We start from the raw sequence: 22,916 nt of genomic DNA, 5'->3' as shown, positions 1-22,916 counted from the left end.
AAATTAATAGTTCACTTAATAGTTAGCATTTGTCTTCAAAGGCATTGGTGTCTCAAATTATGCTAATTATGATCACTGAAGATTATTCCTTCTTTGTCCTAAGGGGGAGGAGAGAAATATTTTCTAGAACAGACTGTTTTCCTCTAAACTACTTTGATTTGGGTGGTATGGACATCTAAGTGTTATGCTGAGAGAATGCAAGAATGGTTCAGAGTGCAGACTGGTGCTGAGTACCACCAAAATCCTTTTCTAACTGGTAAAAATGCTGAGAACATAGAAATAAAACTAATATTATTCCTTCAAATTTAAAGTAATCATTGTTCTTGGGGGCAGGCTAATACCAGAAGGCATTTGGCTAGTAAAACCTGCTGACGCAATGACTTTCTTGGCTGCCACCAAACACACTTACTGAGCCCACCTCCCAGGTCTGCATCACTAGCTTTTTTACTCTGTTGTTAATCCCTCGAGTCTTTTTTTCCCCTCTCTTCCTTGAGGTCTCTGTTCCATAACTGTGTGTTGGGTGTGCTCTGGCTGACACAGCCTGTATCTTGCTGTCTCACAGAACCCCGATTTCTCAGATAATATGGTGAGATTTTCTGGCACATGCTACCTGCCTCCTGCTACACAGTGTTTTCATGTGCAGCTCATTGGCTTTTCTCTTTCAGAGCCCTTACTCAGAGCTCTCCTCCTGGAGGTGAGAAGTAATTCTTGCTTCTCTTACAATCAGATTTCAAATCTGCACTTTGTGTCTGATGAGTACGCTGCCCTATTATTCCCTTGACAAGCTCTTAAAATTTAAATAAACCTCTCCGCTTTACACCAAGTGACACCAAATACCCTTATCCTCTTTCTCACCATGATTTCATGTGAAATCAGGTGTTTGAACCCTTGCATAATCTTTAATGCTATATAATCTCTGTACTATCTTATTGTTCTTCATGGAAACACCGGGTTGCTTCTATTGTTTGGAGGCTGGTTTGTTTTCCTTCCTAATATAGCCTTCCCATTCTCCAAATCTCTTTATCAGTTTGTCTTTATTTGCATGCAAAACATGAGGTTCGTGTGATGCATTCTTCACATAACCTGTATTCTAGTCTGGTGCAGTGAGATTCAGGAATGAGTGGAGAACTGGTGCTTGGTGTCAATGTGTCTTTGCAGAAGCCACGTTGTTTCTGTTATTCTACTTCTTAAAAACTCATGGTAGTTCATACACGTCTCTGGCAATCTTTAAAAACATGTGATCCAAAATGCTGGCTAAAGGACTGGTGCCATTAAAGAAGACTAGAAGAGCGCCAATACTAAATGCAATTCCTTTAACTCTTTCCTTTATTTCTCCTGAAATATATCTGCTGAAGTTTTTATGCATTTCTCCAATTTGAGTACTATCTTTGAAAAAGGTATAGAAAAAAATGGACAAACCCAGTGAGTGTTTGTTCTTTAAGAACAAAACAGGTTGATGTAAGAAGACACAGCGTTATTCCTTGCTGATGAAAAAGGAGTGGTCTAAAAGAATGGTTGAAACAACAACGTGGAGCTGGCTCAGCCCAGATTCTGATAACGTTGAGATCTTACCTCTCCTGTACAGAACAAACAACCCTATAAAATATTCTGTGCCCTACATACAACTTCAAGCAACAGTGATTAATTTGCTATTTACTTTTGGAATGCACCCACACAGAAGCCAGTATCTTCTACTCCTTGTAGCCTGATAAAGAGAATGCACTTGTTCGGCGCTTAATAGCTATCTTGTTGTCTCGGGTGTGCTGCTTCTGTACCTTACAGCAAAAAATATTAGCATTTTAACAAGTCAACTTATTGAAAACATCCTATGATTACAATTCCTAGTTATAAGCCTGAACTCATGGGCAAAGCTTTATGGTTATTTTAGGCACTAGTTAACTTTTATTTAATATCGCTTTAAATTATCCAGCATTTTCTCAAGAATTAACCTTTGCCATTCCATTGGATAACTTCATGGCTTGAGAATTACTGCAATTTTTTGTGAATTACTTTTATGACATTCATGTCTTTCATCCTTATAGAGACTGAGGTGACTTGCGAGGTTAAGCCAAATTTTGTTATGATGAATTCCTCATGGTCCAATGCTTTACACACTTCAGCTAATGTGCTGTCTTGTCCCACTGATTTCATATACTTTGACCTTTTTAGCAGTCTGACTTTTGTCACAGTAGCAGCACCTGTGAATATGCTTTCTCTTATTTCACTCGAGAGTTTCTTCCTGTTATTTAAATTGAAGTTTCTCAGAAAATAGATAACATCTAATTATTTCATCATCTTCCCCCAGCACTCCTCTGTTTTCAGTTCTGATAATCTTTTCAAACTTTTGGTCATTAGTTCTCGCAACAGCTTCTTGCTTTGGCCACCTGTTGTTGTTTTGTGAGGTGACTTTACTAAGAATTACTGACCTATTTGCCTTCTGCCATTGAGTCAACTCCTCCTTGAGCTCTTCCTGAATATCAGTGACTGCCATCAGGCCTCCACATCACAGAAGTAGCCACCTATTGCTTTACCCCTTGGTAATTTTATAACTTCCATAGATCCTTGCTATTAGAACTGCAAACCAACTCTTCCTTGTTCCCAAATCTACCTCCTTTTAATGCTATAATATTTTTTTAATTGATGCTTTACTCAGAAGTCTTTAAAATAACCATTATTATTCCATAACCTGACAGTCTCTAGGTCACTTTTCAATATATATGTGATACTTTTTGTATCTTCCTTTCTTATTGGAGACCGACAGTTCAGAATCTGATTATAACATCTTTGTATGCAGTCAGCTCTCAGGATGTGACAGACTTTGAAAGTGTATTTTCTTTCCCGAGCAGACCCTCGTCCTATGGCATTTGCTACAGTCTTACTGTGTTACCCCAACCATCTAACGAGACCTGCTCTTATTACAATCATCCATCAGCTCTGGAATTTATTGCTCAATGTAGTTTGAAATTTCTGAAATTCCTCCTTTTCTTCTGCTTCAGTTTGTAAACTATGACGCAGGTAGGCACTCCCAGTGCCTATTTGCAATTTTCATTCAATCTGTTGTGTACAACCATGGTGCAACTCTCTCCTTTTTGACTTCAGCTATTTTGACATATTTTCCATGACTGTTCCCTGAGCCAAGGAATCCAGACAGCCATCTCTGCTGCAGCCATAGCAACTTCTGCCCATTTTCCACATCTTTCTGCTGACACCCTAGTTGCTCTAGCTGCTGCTGCTGGACACATTCTCTGAAGGTGTAAAATCCCTAAAGCACATGTAATTGACACAACTTTTACAGACCCAGTTGGTAAGGCCTGGCATCTTCAACAAGGAACTGGAGACAACCTTTTTTGAGACGGATTGTAATCAAAACCATGTACTGTGTTATACTACTCCATGTCTATCAATCAGATAACCACGTTTGGTAAGGAAAACTTCTGTTCCCACAAAACAAGCAAGGAGGTTTGCCCAAAGCTGTGAATTGCCCAGGTGCCTTGTGACATTCCCCAAGGTGTTGCTATTAATCCTTAGACACCTCTCTATCGTGAAAATGATTCTTTAAAAAGCACAACAAATAAACAAAAAACAAACAAACCAAACAAAAACCCACCTAAAAGTATCCCTCTTTTTTCAACCAAAACTGGAGCATTTCTGACTTGTGATTCAATGAATTTTATGTTGTCATATTGGATGCTGATGACTGCATGTATGATTCAATGTAGCTGGCTAACTGAACTTTCTCAGCTAATGTACCTCCTGTCTCTACTTTCCTATTCATCCTCTCCTTCCACAATTTATGTTTGTATGCTTAGGTGGCTGCAGACTTTAGGGGTGATGAAGTTTGTGGAGAAAGTGCGTTTTGGTGCCTATTGTATTTTTTCTGTGATGCCAACTGGAAGAGATGGTTTCAGCAGAATTGTGGTTCCTTTCAGTGTTTGGTTGTCATCACAATGAATATGCATATCCAACACTTTAAAGCACATCTCCTGTGTTATTTTTTTCGGCAGGAAGAAATGTCACCTTACTCCCTGCTCACTGTAAGAATCATAAAGTTGAGAAATGCTCATCGGGCAGATTTTTGTAAGTACCAGATTTTCTTACTGACATTATACAGTTCTAAACTTACTTATCAGCCCCTGCTTGTGCTAGCCATGGAAAAATGCAAAATGCTAAGAAACCAGAATCAAAGCCAACTTCTGACATGGAGTATTTATGTACAATTTCATAAGTCTTTTGCTGTTTGGGTTTTGGTTTTTTTCAAGAATTCTGCAACACGTCAGTGCCAGGTAGGATATTGACTAGATCTTTAAGACTTCCGTTGGCCATCAAAACACAGACAAATTGGCTATTTCAGAGGTGTGAAAATATCCTAACACAATTTTTAATAGCCAGGTGTTTATATCATATGTCTATATCAGATACATAGAATACAGGGCTGAAATCTTTACACGGGTTGCTCTCAATTCTTTGCTCTAAAGAACCCTGCCGCATCTCAGAAGTTCAGTGAGGTGTGTGGTTCATGTGTCCTGAGCAGCCACATTGTTATGGATGTTTCTGACTCTTTCTCAGCACCAAAAGATGTATAACAGAAATCTTTTGGGGACTGTAATACATGGTATGTTACAGCTTACATGCAAAGTGTTCTGAAAATGTGTGGTATTTGGCCAACTGTTACCTGCTGCTCCCATTCCACAGAGGTGTTTCTCTGGAGAATTTTCTCCCGCCAGTCCTATGTGTGCCTTGCACACTTGGCAGATCAGTAATAACTACAGTTTTGCATATTGCTTTACCATACTGTTCTTCCTTCTTTTGCTGTGGATTTTCTTGCCTTTTTTTTTTTTCTTTTTTTTTGAGTTTGTGCTGAAGTTCACTAGCACCACAACCTCTCCACTGCCCAACATTTCACATAACATGTGAACACTCCTCTGTCTTCTCACTTTTCAATATTTTTAGTACAGCTAGAGGATCTGTCAAAGTGAAAAGTCCTTTACAATTGCTGTTTGCACAGACCTAGAGCCAAATCTTTAGCTATGGTACTCCAAAATGTGGTGGTTTTGGTGCAGTTACGACAGTTGTCACTGGAAATGGCTGTACATTGCACATTAAGGACTCTCAGGTTGTCTTAATACACTCTCCGAAGTTAGAAAATCAGACAATATCTATGACAGGCACAACTTTTCCAAAGAAATAAGATGAGGTGCCCCATACTGCCAAGAACCCAGCAGCTCTGCTCCAGATTAATTTGGCCTGGAAACCCTAACCGGTCTTGCTTCAGAAGACTACTTTGGACGAGACTCCTCACTAGCAGACAGGCAGCTCTGAAGGTCCATCTTTCCATGAGACAGCAAGTCGTCAAACAGACTTTGAGGAAGGCTAAGGACATAGCAGGACACCATCTTGTTTTCTCCAAGTGAGCACTACTTGACTTCCACTGGAAAATCCAGAGACAGCAACATCTTCACCTTAAAAACTACCATTTGTTATTATCTTCACCTTCTGATGGAACAATATTCTACAAATAAAATTTCTCACCACCTCTTTTTATTCCATTCACTTTGGTGTTTCAAGAACATGGATGTCACCATTGTCAGTTTTCCAAACAAATGGAGAAAAGTATTCGTTCACATGTTCTGCAATACTGGGATGCAGAGAATAGAAGAAATATCATAGTAGAGCAAAGAAGGTCAAATTAATTAAGAGTCTTTTTCACAGCTATGAAACACTGCATACGTGCAAGACCTCAGCTTCATTCCTTTGAAGTGCTGATTTAATTTCTTTCAGTATCACCTTTGATCTTGAATGGAAATCGAATGACAAGATAAGAACCGTGATTCATCAGCTTATGTAAGGGGATTGCACAAAGTAAAATGATGATGCGCTCTCAGAAAATAATATTACTGTTATATCCTTGTCCTCCATCCTTAGGACAGTGGGATTTCAGAAGAAGTATTGTATAATGACATGCAGACCCTTAGAAAATTCCCATTCTCACCAATATATACATCTTCAGAGTAGGGATCCAGATGTGTGGGCTCAGTTTTTAGCTCTGACAACAGACTGGCTGTGTAAGTTTAGGCAAGTCATCCAAACATTCTGTGCCTCTCTTGTCCTACCTATAAAACATGGATAACAGAATATCTTTTCCCACACATTTTCTCTCTCTTGTCTGTTTAGATGATGTGCTCATTTTGAAATGGGTTGTCTTATTATGTATAGAGGGACCCTAATTCAACATGTGAGGTAAGTCCTAGAAATAGTGAGAAGTATCTTCAGATAAACAAGATTTGGGGACCAGCAGGTGAAGAAAAGAACATCTTTTTTTTCTTTTCTGTTGGTAATTCCCCGGGTACTCTGTGATTTTGGGCCTGTTTCTTAAGGATGTCATACCATAGTGGAGCACTGTAAACCAGCACGCCCTTGAAGAAGGAAGGGAAACAAATATTAAATAGCTCATTGACTGAGCAGCAGCCTGCCCCTGCTCCCAAAGAAGCTGGAGTCTCCCAGGAAGAATAGCCTGATACCATGAGATTTTAAATACTTCAGTACAATGCTAAAAGATATCTTGTAATTTTTAAGCACTTGATTTTGCACTGATACTGATGTCCTTTTAGCTTAATGTTTTGGTTTTAACATTTGAAAGTATTTGAAGTATCAGAAAACTAAAATAGCTATGCAAGCTAACGTATACTGATGAGAATTAGAAAATGGTGTTTACTTAGTCTTGTCTCAGCGTTATGACCTTTTTCCCTGAAAAATGGATTATAAACAGCTGATACAGGTGCTATCTGACAGTAAGATATCAGTGGAAGACTGACAATTTTGGTGATATTTCAGATTTCCCTGGATTTTCATCTTTTAAGTATCAAATCCAGGAACAAGTCACCTTTCCAGCTAAGTGCAGGAGCTTCTATGACTTGTTTTTTTTCTGCCCACATGCTGGCTTCTGATCCTTCTAAGCATGCAGTTATCTGTTTGCTCGAGTTTCTGTTCACCTTCATTTTGCTAAAATATGCTCCATTTCTCTGATTTTTTGCTCAGTTCATGGCACACCAGCTCCTTTGGCCATTAGAGTTCTTGTATTTTCCTTTGATTTACTTGCCAGATCCTGACTTCAGAGAATACCACTTCCTATATGCTTCTGCTGACATTCCTCACTATCATTTGCACCCAAGTTGATCCTGGGTGTTTTTTAAACATACACCTCAAGATCTGTGGGGTGTTTGTTTCACAAGCCTGGGAAGGGGTCCCAGCTTATCCTGAAATCCAGTGTTACGTCTTTGTCTGTAGACAACACATGCTGGTGGAGCTTGAAGTGATTGCATCTGTTTTCATACAAAGAAAAAAAAAAACAAAGAACAGAACAAAAAAAAACAAAACCAAAAAGCAAGCACCTTGCTCCTCCTCGATGGAACAATTAGCCCTTTTCATATACTTACAGTTGCTCCACTGCTTTTGCGGGCTCCTCTATACTTAGGTAATGCTCAACTCCGACATTTGCTTCATACTTCATTCAACTGGTTTCTATCCTATTTTATCATGCAAATGCTCTTGACAGACCTGAGCTAATTAGTTTTCACTGTATTCCTCACTGACCTTTATGCCAATTTGTAATCCTGGGTCAGGCTCGAACACACACACTTCCGTCACTCCCTGATCTCACCGTGGGCGCCCAGATAAGGTCACTGGCACTCATCCTGCTGCCCTGCAGGCACTGTGTGTCATCACCAGGCTCCACTGCTTGTACTCCATTAGGCTGGGAAGGAGGTGGGCATCCTGGAAAGGAAGCCATTCCGGTGAAGATGATGGGACACTTACAGTCTGGTACCTGCTTATCAGTGGAATCCCCCTCCTCGGTCCGATGCAGACATCCTTGGGTAAAAGAATGACTTTTTTTTGACATTGGTGTGTTCACTTGATCCTGCTCAGCTGGAGGTTAGTGCCAGAGGTTTTCACAAAACCTCATGTTTGCTGACTCTGTTAATGGCATCATTTCTCCTAAAGAATTCCCCATGTGTAGGAGGAATATCTGGCCAGGATGAGGTGGCGGGGGAAAACAGTGTATTAGCCACCTTCCTTGCTGCTAAGACCCCTTCCAGTGACTCTGTTTCCCAAAAGGATGAGAAAGGAGCCAGGCAATAGGAAAGGAGGACCACGGTGACACCGGCTTTCCAACAACTTCCAGCTGCTCACCTTAAACAAATGAGTTATTTGGTGGCTACACAGAGCTGCACCAAGCTCCCAGCCTGGCCCACCTTTGCCATCATTAGTGTTTACTTGCTTGTTTATGGAAGCCCCTGTGGCCCACAGCTGGAGATAACCCCCTTACCCCACTCCTGTGGACAAATAGACAATCAGTGAGGGGATCTGTCTCACCTGGCACAAGGAGAATTGCCCTGAGAGTCCACAAGTGGAAGAAGACCTCTCCCAGGTCCTCAGGCAACACCAGTGGCACTGACCTGCAGCGATGTGGCCCATGGAAGTGCACGTGGAAGCTGTCTCAGCTGTGGAAGGAAACCTGTGGTCTTAGCTGAGAGGTCAGAACAATCATATCATCCCCTTTACCCTTCCTTTTTGATTTAGATCTTCCTTTCATTTTTCATCCTTGGATGAAGAGAGACCTTGCATATTTACAAAAGGGGAGCTTGGAGCCTGTCTCTTCTCCCACCTTATGAAATTATTTCGTGGAAGCTCCTTTTATCCATTCAGAAGAAAGGAGTCAGTTTTGGGGTCATACACCTGGAGTGTCCTGGTGAAGGACATCACTGGTTAAGCACAGTAGATCTATGAGCTTGCTTGTTTCCACAAGGGAGCTACAGAGAGTAATATTACACTTATAGATGTGTGTTGCATCTGGATACTTTAGAGGACAGACAGAGTTCAGCTCAAATCAACTCTCATCTAGGCAGCAGAAGGAGGTAATTTCTTAATGTTGTTTACATCACACTATGCTGGTGAGGGAAAATTCCCCCGGAGACCATGTCCGATGATTGAGAAATGGGAGTGGCTCTTCTCCTCCTTTCAGGTGAGCTGTAGTAAACTCGGATTCAGGGGGAACCTGTCTGTGCAGGTGGAGAGGAATTCACTAGGAGAAAAATATTTCTTCTTTTTGGCATTATGAAATGCAGTAACAGGACAGATGGGATTTTATAGTTTACATTCTTTGTTCTTACGGGACTAGTTTTTCTTACTAGCTTCGGTTTCCAGTACTGTAATTTTCTTCTTTCTTGTGATGGAGATGAATGATTTTCAGCATGTGATGGTTCAGGGAGCTGGGACTGTTTGGTTTGAGAAAGAGGAGACTGAGGGGTGACCTCATCACTCTCTACAACTACTTGAAAGGACATTGTAGAGAGGTTGGTGCTGGTCTCTTCTCACAAGCAATTAGCAATAGAACAAGAGGGAATGGATTCAAGCTGCAACAGGGTAGGTTTAGACTGGACATTAGGAAGAAATTATTCACAGAAAGAATGGTCAGACACTGGAATAGGCTGCCCAGGGAAGTGGTTGATTCACCATCCTTGGATGAGTTTAAGAGTTGTTTAGGTGTGGTGTTGGGGGATATGGTGTAGGGAAGAACTTTGTAGAGTAGGATATATGGTTAGACTCGATTATCCCAAGGATCTTTTCCAACCCAGATGATTCTATGATTTCAGGAACGTGTCACAGGACTGTACTCTCACAGAGTGGCAAAGAGTTGGCTGCAGTTTGAACTCTGTTCAATCCTGCATTTTTAGCCCATCTTTAGCTTGAAGACAGAGATGAGAAATAGTCCCACCAACACATAAATGCAATTAAATCAGAAGAAGTTAAAAATTGGGAAGGGATATCAGGGTCATTTAGTACTGAATTCCAAAGAGACTGTGAGTTTAGATGTCTCAGCATCCACATGGGGTGACATTATGTCATCAGGAAATGAAGTTGCAACACACGCACTGAAGGAAGGGCCTGGCATGGCATGAAATTGCTAATGATGCCCAGCAATTGCATTAAATCTAGAGCATGGAAAAAAAAAAGCAAATATATTTTTTTGTATTAGCTCCCAGGCAGCAATAAATGAACTGGAAGTTTTTCAGTTGCTCCTTTGTGCACTTTTTTCAGGACAAGCTGGAGCAAAAAAAGCTGGTTAGTCATTGCAAGTGCTCCCATATAACAAGGGTGTCATAGCCTTCATAGTATTCAGCAGACATCCAACTATCCTGTAATTTTTTATTTGTCCCACTCTTTGCCTCACAGCTCAACCTGGCTTCAAGTGAACTGTCACTTCTACAGAAGTGCAGAAGCTCAGTTAGAGTCACAGCACGGGGAATAGCTGATATTGTCTGCACAATTCAGGGAAAATACAGAAAATCACAGGAATTTTATGGGAAACAATAACCTCTCCCCATCAGTAGGGACCATAGAGGAATTGAGGCAAAGCCGCATATGGCACAGTTCCCTTTCTCCACGGGAAGAGGACATGCTTTGTCCTAGTGTTTTCATCTCACCTCATCTTCAAGGTCAAATTTGCACTCAGTGGTTACTAACAATTATATGTAATTTGTCTGTGACCAACTAGCCTTGATATTGCAGAATCACACAGAGTGGCTGAGGTGTGAAGGCACCTCTGGAGATCCCCTGGTCCAGCCCCCAGCTCAAAAGCAGGGTTAGCTGCAGCAGGTTGCTCAGAGACTTGCCCGGTCAGGTGGTCCAGCCCCCAGCTCAAAAGCAGGGTTAGCTGCAGCAGGTTGCTCAGAGACTTGCCTAGTCAGGTTTTGAACATCTCCAAGGACTTCACAACCTTTCTGGGCAACCCATGCCACTGTTTGACCACTCTCATAGTAAAGAAATGTTTTCCTTATGTTTATGGGATTTTCTGTATTTTGTTTTCTGTCCATTACCTCTTGCATTTCACTGGGCAGCAGTGAAAAGAGTCTGACTCTGACTTCTTTATTTTCCTCCCCCCTCCACCTAAATCAGGTATTTAGATACATTAATAAGATCCTCCTCTGCCTTCTCTGCTCCATGCTGAAGAGTCCCAGCTCTCTGAGTTTCTCCCATATGGAAGATGCTCCAATTCCCCCACCTTCTTTGTGGACTTTTTCTAGACTCACTCCAGTATGTCTTTACCTCTCTTGTGCTGGGGAATCCAGAAATGTGGCCTCCCTGAGAGTAAGGATCACCCTCCTCACCTACTGGAAACACTTCTCCCAATGCAGCCTAGGAGGCTGTTGGCCTCGTTGCCCACAAGGGCACATTGCTGGCTCACATTCAACCTGGTGTCCACCAAAATGCACAGGTCCTTCACTGCAGAGCTGCTTTCCAGCTGGTCAGTCCCCCAGCCTGTCCTGATGCATGGGTTTATTCCTCTTTATGTGCAGGACTTTGTGTTTCCCTTGCTGAACTTCATGAAGCTTATGTTGGCCCAGTTCTCCAGCCTGCTCAGGTCCCTCTGGATGGCAGTGTAGCTCTGTGGTGTCAACCATGCCTCCCAGTTTTCTACCAATTCCAAGGTGCTCTCTGTCCCATCACCCATTGTTAATAAAGATGTTAAACAGCACAGGTCCCAGTATCACCTCCTGGGGTACACCACTAGTGACTGGCCTCTAGCTGGACTTTGTGCTGCTGATCAAAATCCTTTGAGCCTGGCAATTCAGCCAGTTTTTAATCCACCTCACTGTCCATTTATCCAGCTTGTACTTCATCAGTTTGACAAAGAATTGTCAATAGGTTAAGTAAATATTTGTGAAAGCAACATACATAAAGAAAAATACTTTTAGAAAGTAGCCTCATGAAAATGTTTTCTCAAAGAGAACACTCCAGCAAATCAATAAATTCCAGATAAAACAGTAACAAAAGACATTCATAAATGCTGTGGCTGTTCAATCCTGCTTGGGTCAGAGTCTTAGCCCTGCCAGCATTCTCAGTTCTATCACGAGTCTTGTTTTATACACTGTGTGATTTAAAGCTGAAATTTAAAAAAGGATAGAGCATCTTCATTTTCATTAAGAAGAAAAAGAAAGGAAAAGAAAAGAATTGGCATTTGCAACTACAGCAAAAATACAGAAATGTGTCCTTCCTACACCCTACAATGGCCAGTGACCAGAAAGGAGATAAATCATGTCTCAGATCAGTTCAACATTTCTGAAGTACATTCCATCTCAGCCACTTTGGTGAATTTGGGGATGCTGGATTCCTGTTTTTGGAACACTTGAGATTAAGTTGATCAATGAGAGGCAGGATGGTCTAGACAGCCTGAAGCCACGTTTGGTTCTTGGCATTTTTAACAGGCTTCCTATGAGCTCTTGAGAAACGCTATAGATCAGAGGCAGTGATACCACTTATCTGGACAAGTGTCATGGCTCGGCAGGCTGTCAGACAGCACAGTGAGGGGCAATGTTTCCATTATCAGGCAGATCAGTAATCACAGTCCTCTCACACGTTGTAAATTGCACTTTACACAGGTAATTGCCAAAGTCAACATATTAAACTATCCCTTCAATTATGCAAATATCTGAGATGCTGAAATGTTGCCTGTGGAAATCATTTTAAAGACAGAAAGGTAACTTATATCCTTCGTGATGGAAAACTCACAGCAGTGTCAAGAAATTCCTTCAGATTCAGCATGGAGAGTTACCTGGGAATCTCTCTGCCTGACAGGCATCATCCTCGGGGGGATGTCCCCATCACAAGGTCTCTGGATTTCAGGCAACACCTTATATTTAGGCAAAATATTTCAAAGCAGTATATACCATATCCTGAGCAAAGACACCAGGATGAACTCTCTTTGAACCTTCAGGAACTGATTCAAGACTTGTGCCATGCTTACAGATAGTAAGCGTTCATCTCTCTGCTCATGAGGTAGTTACCTCTATCAACTGCCATGGGAGCAGACTTCTCCCTTACTCCTTTTTTCTCACCAAAGCCTGTGTTTACACAACAGGGTGGATCAGCCCTTCCATTTGCCACTGGAAAAATTCCTGTCCAAGGTCTGAGAATCTCTTTGGTGTTTGCTTGGTTCGTGATCTATGGGAGATGATCCCTTATAGTAAGCGTGGGCTCACTCCCTTCATCCACAAGATCCAAATCCTTTCTGCCACTTCAATTTCCTGCAGGAGATGTGGAGTAGGAAATAGCTTCTAGGTCTTTCAGGATCAGCAAACAGCAGGAAAAGGTTCCAGCTACCTATTGACCTCCTGAAGAAGAAATTGTACTGCTGGTAGGCCTCTCCCTTCCTACCCCACCTAAGGAGACAATGCTCTAGGTAGCTGGAATAATTAATCTTCTATCGTGAAGCATTAATAACCAGGTATGCCAGACATCTATTGTCTGAATCAGACTCAAACCTGATTCTTTTAAGATTTCTCACAAGCTAAATTGCCACATAGACAATTTATCCCTGATCACTCTCAGGATCTGAGGCTCGTTCTCTGCTGCATCGGTCACAGTTTCTCCTCTTGCCAAATTTGCAGACAGCTAAAACAAGGTTGGTAAGGGGCAATCTAAGACTCCTGGCTATTCATATTGTTCTATTCACTGGCTAGGACTGTATTTTTTTTAGGATGCCTAGGGTTGTGTATAGTTATTTGAATACACTGCTTATTAAAAATAGTGTTGTGATGAACAATAGATTTATTTTACCCAGCTGTGTGATTGCTATCTTCCTGGTTTGGCCAATGTATATCAGAAAGAACTGGCCATCTCTCATCCATGATCAAGTTACAGAGAATTTCAATGCCTCCACATTTTGTGTTGTGCTTCCACTGCCAGATATTTTATGCCTATGTTTCTACAGTAAGCCAATCTGATTGCTATGTGAGCCTCTGGTTGCCAACTGCTTCAGATGAAAAATTCCACACCAAAACCATCAAAAACTGCAGAAATCCTGTGTGGAATGAAGCTTTCTACTTCCGGATACAGAGACAAGTCAAGGTACACAACCCAAAAACTCTCTTCTCTGTCTCATCTCTATGCAGCTTCTTTCAGTTTAGCCCAAAACAGGATGTTGTGTCTTCTAATGCCTTTCTGAGTTTACTTAAAATTCTCCTAGCAAGTTGGTGTAAAACAATTTTGGTGTTTACTGGAATACACTTCTCTGCTAACAGATAATTATTATTTATATATCAGTAACGTGAGGCTGACCTCCCTGGAGAAGGCCAATGGGACCAGTGACAGAGTGACAACACAGAGAAAGTATGAAATGAAATATAAACACATCTTTCCCTGAAAGGGCATGAAATAATGGAATATCAATGCTACGAAGCTGCTGAATTCTAGTGTATTTAAGATCTTTACTCAGTTTTCTGCTGATAATTACGATACACTCAAATACCTATGAACAGTTGTCTGAAAGTGGAAAGCCCAAGGACATAGAAAGGTGATTATGGATATGAAGAAACTTCTATTGCCCCTGTAGATAAGAGGCAATACGGGACTTCTGGCTATCCATATTCCTTCCTTAAAGACTGCATTTTGGGTGAGAGCTACTTAAAAGCATAAAAGGTGACCCAAGAGAAATCTCAGTTTGGCCTTAATTGACAAGGCTAGAAGCTGTTTCTCATAAAGGAGGTGACACATTTTCTTATTCTTCCTTGTGACACTTTGTTATGAATACTTCCCTATTTCCTCTCCATAAAGCAGGCACTGAACCTGGAAGAGCTGCAGAATGTCACACTTCTTGAGTACATGTTAACTGATCTGACATTTTTTTCATTTCTTTTCCCAGAATATTTTGGAAATTACTGTTTCTGATGATGACATCATTCATGATGACGACCAGGCAATTGTGCTTTTTGATGTAGCTAAAATCCCCCTTGGGGAAAGAGTGTTTACAGCATTCCCACTAAATCCACAGGTAAGAGCTCAGTCAGACATTTAGTACATCTTGATGTCCATTTTATTCCCTCTGACTAAAGAGGTGTGCTGTCTCTTCTCTCTTTTACCGCCAGAATGAGCTTGGTGGTAAAAATGTAACAAAAATTGTTAAAATATTGGAAATTGCACACCAGTGACAAAATAGTTGGCCTGCTTAAACTCCTGTCACTTTCCTCTGGCACAGATCACAGCCAAATTCCCAAGCCTCAGAGCAGATACAATTTTGGGGAAGCTTTGCACTTTTAATCATCTGACAGAAAACCACAGGTTATCTAATCCTCACAAAGATTATAAAAAGAAAAACAATATGAGGACATTTCCACAATATTTTACTAAACAATAAGTTTTAGCATATGGTGTTCAGCACATGGCGGCTGGCAGGGAAGAAAGTGTTAAAAATAAAGGTTTAGTAAGGAGACTTGTAAGCACCAAACACCCTTTGTTCTGCTAGTACAATTGAGATCTTCTTTTCCTTGGGGAAGAAAAAGCTGCTTCTGTCCTTTAATGCTGACAATAGTGAGCACAAAATAGAGTATTGTTACTTATTTAATCATAAAGGAAACTGTTTGCAAGAATGAATGTCACTTTGCAAACCCCTGCACATGTTAACTGAGACTGCTGCTCTTTTTTTCCTTTCGTTTTCAGAGGAGGGAGGAGCTGGAAGTCGAGTTTGTACTGGAGAGCATGTGAGTAGAACCCCATTATTATGGGAGCAGCGGCTTGGAGTGGTGCATCAGTGCAGGGACCCCAGTATCACCTTAATAGCCAGACTGACCCTTTTTTGAAACTTAATGTGTGCATCAGCAAATCATTGTAAGAAAGAAAAATGCCATGATGTGGAAAAGGAGCTCAGAATTTTTAATTCCGTGACTTTATCTTAAAATTTATCTATTACTTACATAATTCAGAGTTGATTTTCTGGGGCTGGTAAATCCCACTGCAGTAAGGCTATAGATTTTCTGAAGAGGGTTCTCTGGGCAGCTCACAGCTGAGGAGAAGCTGGCTGATACCCAATCTGTGACATACCTGTGCTATTAAGGTTGTTACAAGTACTTTCCAGGTGCTTTCTTGCAATTGAATAATTTCTGATAGGTAGTTCTGTGGCATCTAGTGAAAAGTGAGCATACCCCTGCAAATAATAGGAAGGAGAAAATTTTTAAAAAAAAAAAAAAAGAGAGAGAAAGATGTGTCCTGTTCAGAATATATATTGTTTATGAAATATTTATTATTTGTACTTATTTTCTAGCCGGGGTCCTCCTGAAGCCATCATCACAAATGGGGCAATAGTGGTAAAATATTATTTATTTTGTTCTCTTGTTTTCTTTCCCATATTGTTCCTTGCCTTAGCTGATTTTGATAGCAGTGAGGGAAACATTGCAAGTCTTCTTTCTCTGCTTCTCTCTCTAAAGCTCCTCTCTTAGGAGCTTTATCTTTGAGGAGGCCAGCATGATCATAGAGGAGCCTTCAGACTGCTAGAATTTTCCCTTGTTTTTTCTGCATCCATTGAAAGTTACAATATGTTTAGCATAGCACCACCTTCCCCCATGACAATGAAGTTAATTCTCACTTTCACTGTGTCTGGCAGAAGTCTCCAGCACAGTTGGCCCCCACATTCAGACAGTGACCCTTCCTACAATGACCCTTCCAACATCTGCCAGCACTTGTAGTGAGATGGCTGGATGAGTAACCTAATTTTCTGCCCCCATCTTCTCTGTTCTAGTGTCGTGAAGTAGCCTGTTTGGAAGTTCAATTGGACAGCAGGACGAAAAAGAAGCATTTTTCGGGTAAGATTATTCATTCTCTAACTGCGTATTTGTGATTTTACCCTCTCTAACAATGCCTAGAAATCGCATCATCCAAATACTACGTCTTTAACTGACCACGTCTAAGGTGATTTGTAAAAGCTTTGCAGAAGGAAACACCACCCATTCTGCAGCAGGTGTAGGTTCAGGGTTCTGATTTCACAGATAGCCTTGTGCCAGACTAAAAACAACATCAGATGCTTGTACAGAAGTATTTGTACCTGAACACCAAGATGAGCTCCTGAAAACCTCTGCTGTAGTAGTACTGCTAAGCCCTCAAGAAGCTTACTTCCTTAGGCATGATAGTCCATGGCCTTAACTTTCCTCAGGACCTCTGACAGTTTGACTTCTACAAACGCACAGAAACACCTCATTTTTTGCAGGGGTTAGCCACTCAGCAGCTGGCTCTCGCCTGACCCTGATCAAGATCCAGAATCTAGAAGCTCCTCTGCCCACATCCCCTGAGGGGCTGGATCTGGTAGGCAATCTCAAGAGCACGCATAACACACACTGGCAGGATTAGCTCATCTCCTGGTATAAACAGGGACATCTGCTGCAGAGTCAGATCTTATTTGAGGGGACTGAGAGCTTCTGTTGCTCATTGTCAGGCCTGGGATGAGGATGATTTACAATGCAAAGCACCTGATTGCATTCATGGTGTCACGATGCAACTGCAATAGAAATGCAGCAGTTTAAAATTCACTGCCATTCACATCACACTCCCATCCAGCTTCTTGGTCATCCCACTGCAAAGATACAACCACCTGTAGTGTTGGGGTCTTGGATCACTTTCAGAATGCAGCGTTCCATATACAAAGGCAGAGAAGAAGGGGTTTGCTCAAAGCTATCTTTTGCTGCTTTTTTTCACTTTCTCTCTTTTTTCTAAGTGGAAGTAATATTTGTGTGCGTTTTATCTCATTGTTTTAGAGAATGAGCTAACATTTACAGTGAGAGGATCCTTTGAAGAAACCCAGAGAGTTTCAGTGGGCTGCGAATCCCGCTCCCCTCTCCCAGATCCCACTTTCTTCCACTATGCCAAATACAAACAACCCTCCCTGGATGTTGCCCTCACAAAGAAGAGGAGGCTTCCCACCTTTGTACGTTACCCCAGAACATGGTAGACAACACAGACAGTCCTATGATCTGACCTTTACGTGTGAGTAGGCAGAAGGAGGAGAACATTTCTGTCCTAACCAAAAAGCCCTCCGTGCTCCTTTTCAGTGTGCTTGCGTGTCATGTGGAGCAAGAAGGAGCAGAAGCGTCCCCCTGACGCTGCCTCTGAAGTCACTCCCCTCCGAGCGGGAAGTAGTCGGCGAGGTAAGTGTCTGCTGGCCACGGGGAATCCTTTGAGAGTCAATTATTTGGGGTAAAATAAAATGGGAAATCCAGGGGAGAAGGAGAAAGAAGAAAAACGTCTAAGCCGCTGCTCATACTCCTTCTGTTGTCCATGTCCCTAGCCAAGCTGAAGGTCACTGGGTGCCACCAGGACAGAGTGGTGAGGCTGCAGCCTGGCATGTTGCCACGGCAGGCAAGCCTGTGCCACACTTTTGGGGTGTTCAGATGCTTTGGCTTCCCCTTATATCTCACATCATTGTGTGAGAGACTTCAGTTTCAAGACCCGTGTTTAATGGTAGACCCTTCCAAGGAGGGGAGGTGCAGAACTGCAGCTCTTCTGCTATTTATTCCTGTAGCTAAGTAGTACCAGTGCCAGCTGCATCAGAGCTTCACAACAGAGACAAGATGCAGACTATAGATGGTAATACCAAAGTCTTTATTTATTAAATCAGTGCACATCTCTGGGTACTAATGAAATACCTAGACGAGTGTTTGTCTCCCAGTCTCAGTTTACTGAAGTTCAGGGCTTTGTAGATACAATGATGACCCAAAAGAGCTGTGTCTCGTTCTGAGTCAGGCAAAAAGACTGTTTTAAACAAGATACCATTATTCATAGTTTTACCTTTTTAATTTTCAGCACAGAAAATTTGATTTCCACTTCAAGGTGAAAAAATGGTAAGATATTTATCTTCCTTCTGTGTTTTTCCCCTCGGTTCTTAGAATTTGAATAGTTGTCAGTCAAGTTCCAATCTCTCTGTTACTTCTCTCTGTTACTGCCTGCATCCTGAATGCTGGCTTATCTTCATTTCAGGCTATAAAATAAAATGAACTCAGTACACAATGTAGAGATTTCCAGTGGCCATAAGTTTATGCAGTGGCACTGTATGGTGAGTTAAGAAAAGGGTTTATAAAGAATACGCCAATTTTCTATTGATATTTTGCTGCAATCAAAATTATGTGCAAAGGGCCATTGCAAGACCCACTCTGATACCTCTACAAATTATCTCCAAATGCAGATTTTCAATAAAAGCAGCACTTCAAAACTAGTTGAAAGAGACCCTTCTATCAGTGCACATCTCTGGGTACTAATGAAATATTAAGCGCAGGGTCTGTCTCCCAGTCTCAGTTTACTGAAATTCAGGGCTTTGTAGATACATTGATGACCCAAAATAGCTGTCTCTCATTCTGAGTCAGGCAAAAGGACTGCTTTAAACAAGATACCAATATTCATAGTTTTACCTTTTTAATTTTCAGCACAGAAAATTTGATTTCCACTTCAAGGTGAAAAAATGGTAAGATATTTATCTTCCTTCTGTGTTTTTCCCCTCGGTTCTTAGAATTTGAACAGTTATCAGTCAAGTTCCAATCTCTCTGTTACTTCTCTCTGTTACTGCCTGCATCCTGAATGCTGGCTTATCTTCATTTCAGGCTATAAAAGGAAATTAACTCAGTACACAATGTAGAGATTTCCAGTGGCCATAAGTTTATGCAGTGGCACTGTATGGTGAGTTAAGAAAAGGGTTTATAAAGAATACGCCAATTTTCTATTGATATTTTGCTGCAATCAAAATTATGTGCAAAGGGCCATTGCAAGACCCACTCTGATACCTCTACAAATTATCTCCAAATGCAGATTTTCAATAAAAGCAGCACTTCAAAACTAGTTGAAAGAGACCCTTCTATCTCCTGGGTCAGAGAGAAGAAAAAAAAAACTGAAGTCAGGTTGCCTGGTCCTTCTAGGATATAAAAAAAAAAATAAATAAATGCATCTGCATTTATTTTTTAATGTCTACTCAAATAGGTAAATGCAAATGGGTCAGAGAGAAGAAAAAAAAAAGACTAAAGTCAGGTTGCCTGGTCCTTCTAGGATATAAAAAAAAAAAGAAATAATAAATGTACCTGCATTTATTTTTTAATGTTTACTCAAATAGCTAAATGCAAATTATCTTAATGCAAAAAGAAATTGCTTATTTCTAAACCAAGGGAACCCATTGTGTATTTTGTTATGGAAAGGACCTTAGTAAAATTTTTAAGATGAACATGTTACATTATGCAGGAAGTTCTCTTCCCTTAAAAATGGAGGTGCAACTTCTATTATGCTGTTTACTTTCAGTAAATAAGTTATGAGACAGACATACAGTTTACAGCTGTAATTTAAAAACTTTTCCCCTACCACGCCTCAGGAAGATTTTTCACAGCAGTTTCCAAACCACAACTGCAGTGCTTATAAGTATCCAAAAATGACTATATACATCCTGACAAAAAAAAACATCCAAACACTAAAGTCCACAACTTCAGTCCATGAATCCCAGGTATCGGTGGAAGTTTGCATAAATTCTGAAGGTGCGTTTAAAAGCCACCTTTAAAACACTGCCCTCTGCAGGCTTTTGGCTTTATGTCTGAAAGGGAACAATTTTCGTTACTGGTAGCTATATTTAATTTCAGGCATCTTTGGCAAGGAGAAAAAAAAAAAAAAAAAAGAAACTCTCTCTCTCCAAAGGAAGATGCACTGTTGTTCTCCAGGAACAAACTAAAACATTTCATCTCTTCCTGCTTTACTTTATACAGATGTGAGGGTGAAGGCATGTCTATTTATGAAGTAGAAGCAATTAAAATGCTGGATTAGACTATAAAGGTGATGTGGGATACCTGGTCCTCTGTTCCAGCCAGGAAGACCTGGACATACGCCTGGGGTTTGAGCTGTGTGCCCAGGAGCAGGATTTCATTCGCAAGAGGAAGAAGGTGGCTGCAGCTGCTCTGAAGGACATCCTCCAGCTGGAGGAGGACTTGCAGGATGACGAGGTACCTGAGGCATAATTATTCTCTGCTTTCTCCACAGCTGAGCATCAAAATGTAGCATTTGTGTTCAATTCCCATTCTCCTGGAAACAGCATAAAGTTTCATGTGCAAGTTAGGGCTGACTTCTTTATTTTAGGGAAGAAACAAGTACTCATAGAAAACATTAATAAAAACCTGTAGCTGTGTTGCTGCAGAATCCAGCTCTGTGCTGAGTAGCAGCTGCACAACAGTGCAGAGAAGGGCTAGGTGCTCCCAGGACCAAAGCCAAAGCTTTTAGGCTGAGACAGTTGGGATTGTTCATCCTGGAGAAGAAAAGGCTCTGGGGAGACCTTATAGCTCCTTCCAGTACCTCAAGGGGACCTACAGGAGAGATGGGGAGGGACTCTTTATCAGGGAGTGTAGTGACAGGAAGAGGGGGGACAGTTTTAAACTGAAAGAGGGGAGATTTACACTAGATGCTAGGAAGAAATTATTTACCCTGAGGGCGGTGAGACACTGGAACAGGTTGCCCAGAGAAGCTGTGGCTGCCCCATCCCTGGAGGTGTTCAAGGCCAGGTTGGATGGGGCTTTGAGCAACCTGGTCTGGTGGGAGGTGTCCCTGCCCATGGCAAGGAGGTTGGAAATCGATGATCTTAAGGTCCCTTCCAACTCTTACCATTCTATAATTCTTTTAGGACCCACAGTAAGCTTGGCCAGATCTAAACCATTGATTCAGTACTGCTTTCCCTCATGGTACAAACAGGACTTTATTTTGTTGTGCCTATTGTGCCGGCGTTTAGGCTCCCATTGTGTGAGGCCAGCACGCTGCCAGTCTGACTTCATCATCTGCTGTGACAGACCATGCGCTTGCTTGGCAAATGGGAGTGATAACAGAGGGTCCAAGGCAGGGAAAAAACAGGTTTCTCTTTTTTAATTATGCTCCCATGACTGCAGTGTGGAGCCCGGACTCAGATGCAGGGATGACAAATTTTTCCTCATTTTGCCCTAAACTGAGCTCACTAATTTTTTTGCACCACTGGACCTTTCACGCACAAGACCTTGCCTTTAAATGCCAGCACTGAGCTGTGGGCCATTTCCTTCCCCTCAGATGTAGAGGCACCCATGCTTTTACCTGCTGAACAATCTCCCTAGAGCCTCCTGATGATTTGCACAAGAGAGGAATTCACCAGAATGGATGATAGCTATCCTTACTGTTAACAGAGCCAGTTCATATTTATGGATTAATCCTTCTTCTAAGACTACCAGACCCTGGGTTTCTGTAACATCACTCAAAGAAGTAACCTCAGCTCCCTTGCATACCTAGTATGCATGTATGTACCATGTAGGTGGAGTGAATATGGTTTCTCTTTTTCTCCAGCAACTGTAAAAGGGGATGGTGCCACCAGCCTCTGGTCTCAGGGGATCTGAAATGGTCTGTGCTCTTAAAACCATCAGTCATGTTACATCTAATCTGGCCTGTGAAATAACTATACGATAGTAGAAATTGCCTTTAGTAAACTTCAGTAACAGGTTATTACTGCTCACACGGAAACTGTGAGAAAGCACCTGTGTTTCCTGGGCTATTGTATCTGATAAAAATCTGGTTCAGATGGCAGGAGGTGCCATTCTGTCTAGTTTTTTGCTGGTCGGTGTTACTGATTTTACAATAGAGCACTGAAAACGTGTTGTTTGAGATGATGGATTTCATGGTGTAATGCACAGCTGCTTGGCAGAGAATTAAGTATTTCTTCCTCCTTCTATGCCCCATTATTAATTCAGGTTTTTCTTTTCCTGGCAGACTAGTGACATGCAGTGTCTTTATTACTTTATCAATAATGTCTCTCTCCATTCTCAGACCATGTCACTAAATGAATATGTTTTGGGATTGAACAGGTACCTGTGGTGGCAATCATGACAACGGGTGGTGGAACCAGAGCTCTGACAGCCATGTACGCTCACCTTCTCAGTGTGCAGGAACTCAACGTCTTGGACTGTGTCTCATACATCACTGGTTTATCTGGCACAACGTGGTAAGGCCAAGATAAGCAAAGTCTTCATAGAAATTTTGTATACATGATACCAAGAAATTGTCTGAAGAGTTATACCATATTTATTATCCAGAAAGTACTTTCTTTTTCTGCTGTGGCTTTTTCT

The 22,916-nt window shown here is 41.4% G+C and overlaps 1 protein-coding gene across 1 annotated transcript in view; it reads left to right on the top strand.

Moving 5' to 3' along the window:
• The window catches only part of LOC106892839 (cytosolic phospholipase A2 epsilon-like), a 39,599-nt gene that overhangs the window by 4,416 nt on the left and 12,267 nt on the right, over positions 1 to 22,916 (top strand). The window contains exons 4-14 of the mRNA XM_014950381.1: positions 4,005 to 4,077; positions 13,769 to 13,905; positions 14,699 to 14,827; positions 15,493 to 15,533; positions 16,094 to 16,136; positions 16,568 to 16,631; positions 17,577 to 17,746; positions 17,871 to 17,966; positions 18,622 to 18,659; positions 20,651 to 20,786; positions 22,656 to 22,792. Of these exons, the coding sequence (XP_014805867.1) occupies positions 4,005 to 4,077; positions 13,769 to 13,905; positions 14,699 to 14,827; positions 15,493 to 15,533; positions 16,094 to 16,136; positions 16,568 to 16,631; positions 17,577 to 17,746; positions 17,871 to 17,966; positions 18,622 to 18,659; positions 20,651 to 20,786; positions 22,656 to 22,792 (1,064 nt within the window). The remainder of the gene's footprint in view (positions 1 to 4,004; positions 4,078 to 13,768; positions 13,906 to 14,698; positions 14,828 to 15,492; positions 15,534 to 16,093; positions 16,137 to 16,567; positions 16,632 to 17,576; positions 17,747 to 17,870; positions 17,967 to 18,621; positions 18,660 to 20,650; positions 20,787 to 22,655; positions 22,793 to 22,916) is intronic.

This window comes from Calidris pugnax, unplaced genomic scaffold, assembly GCF_001431845.1.
Source record: "Calidris pugnax isolate Ruff unplaced genomic scaffold, ASM143184v1 scaffold68, whole genome shotgun sequence".
NCBI classification, from domain to species: domain Eukaryota; kingdom Metazoa; phylum Chordata; class Aves; order Charadriiformes; family Scolopacidae; genus Calidris; species Calidris pugnax.
The sequence above is the reverse complement of the archived record's forward strand: the minus strand, read 5'-3'. Positions and strand labels throughout refer to the sequence as shown.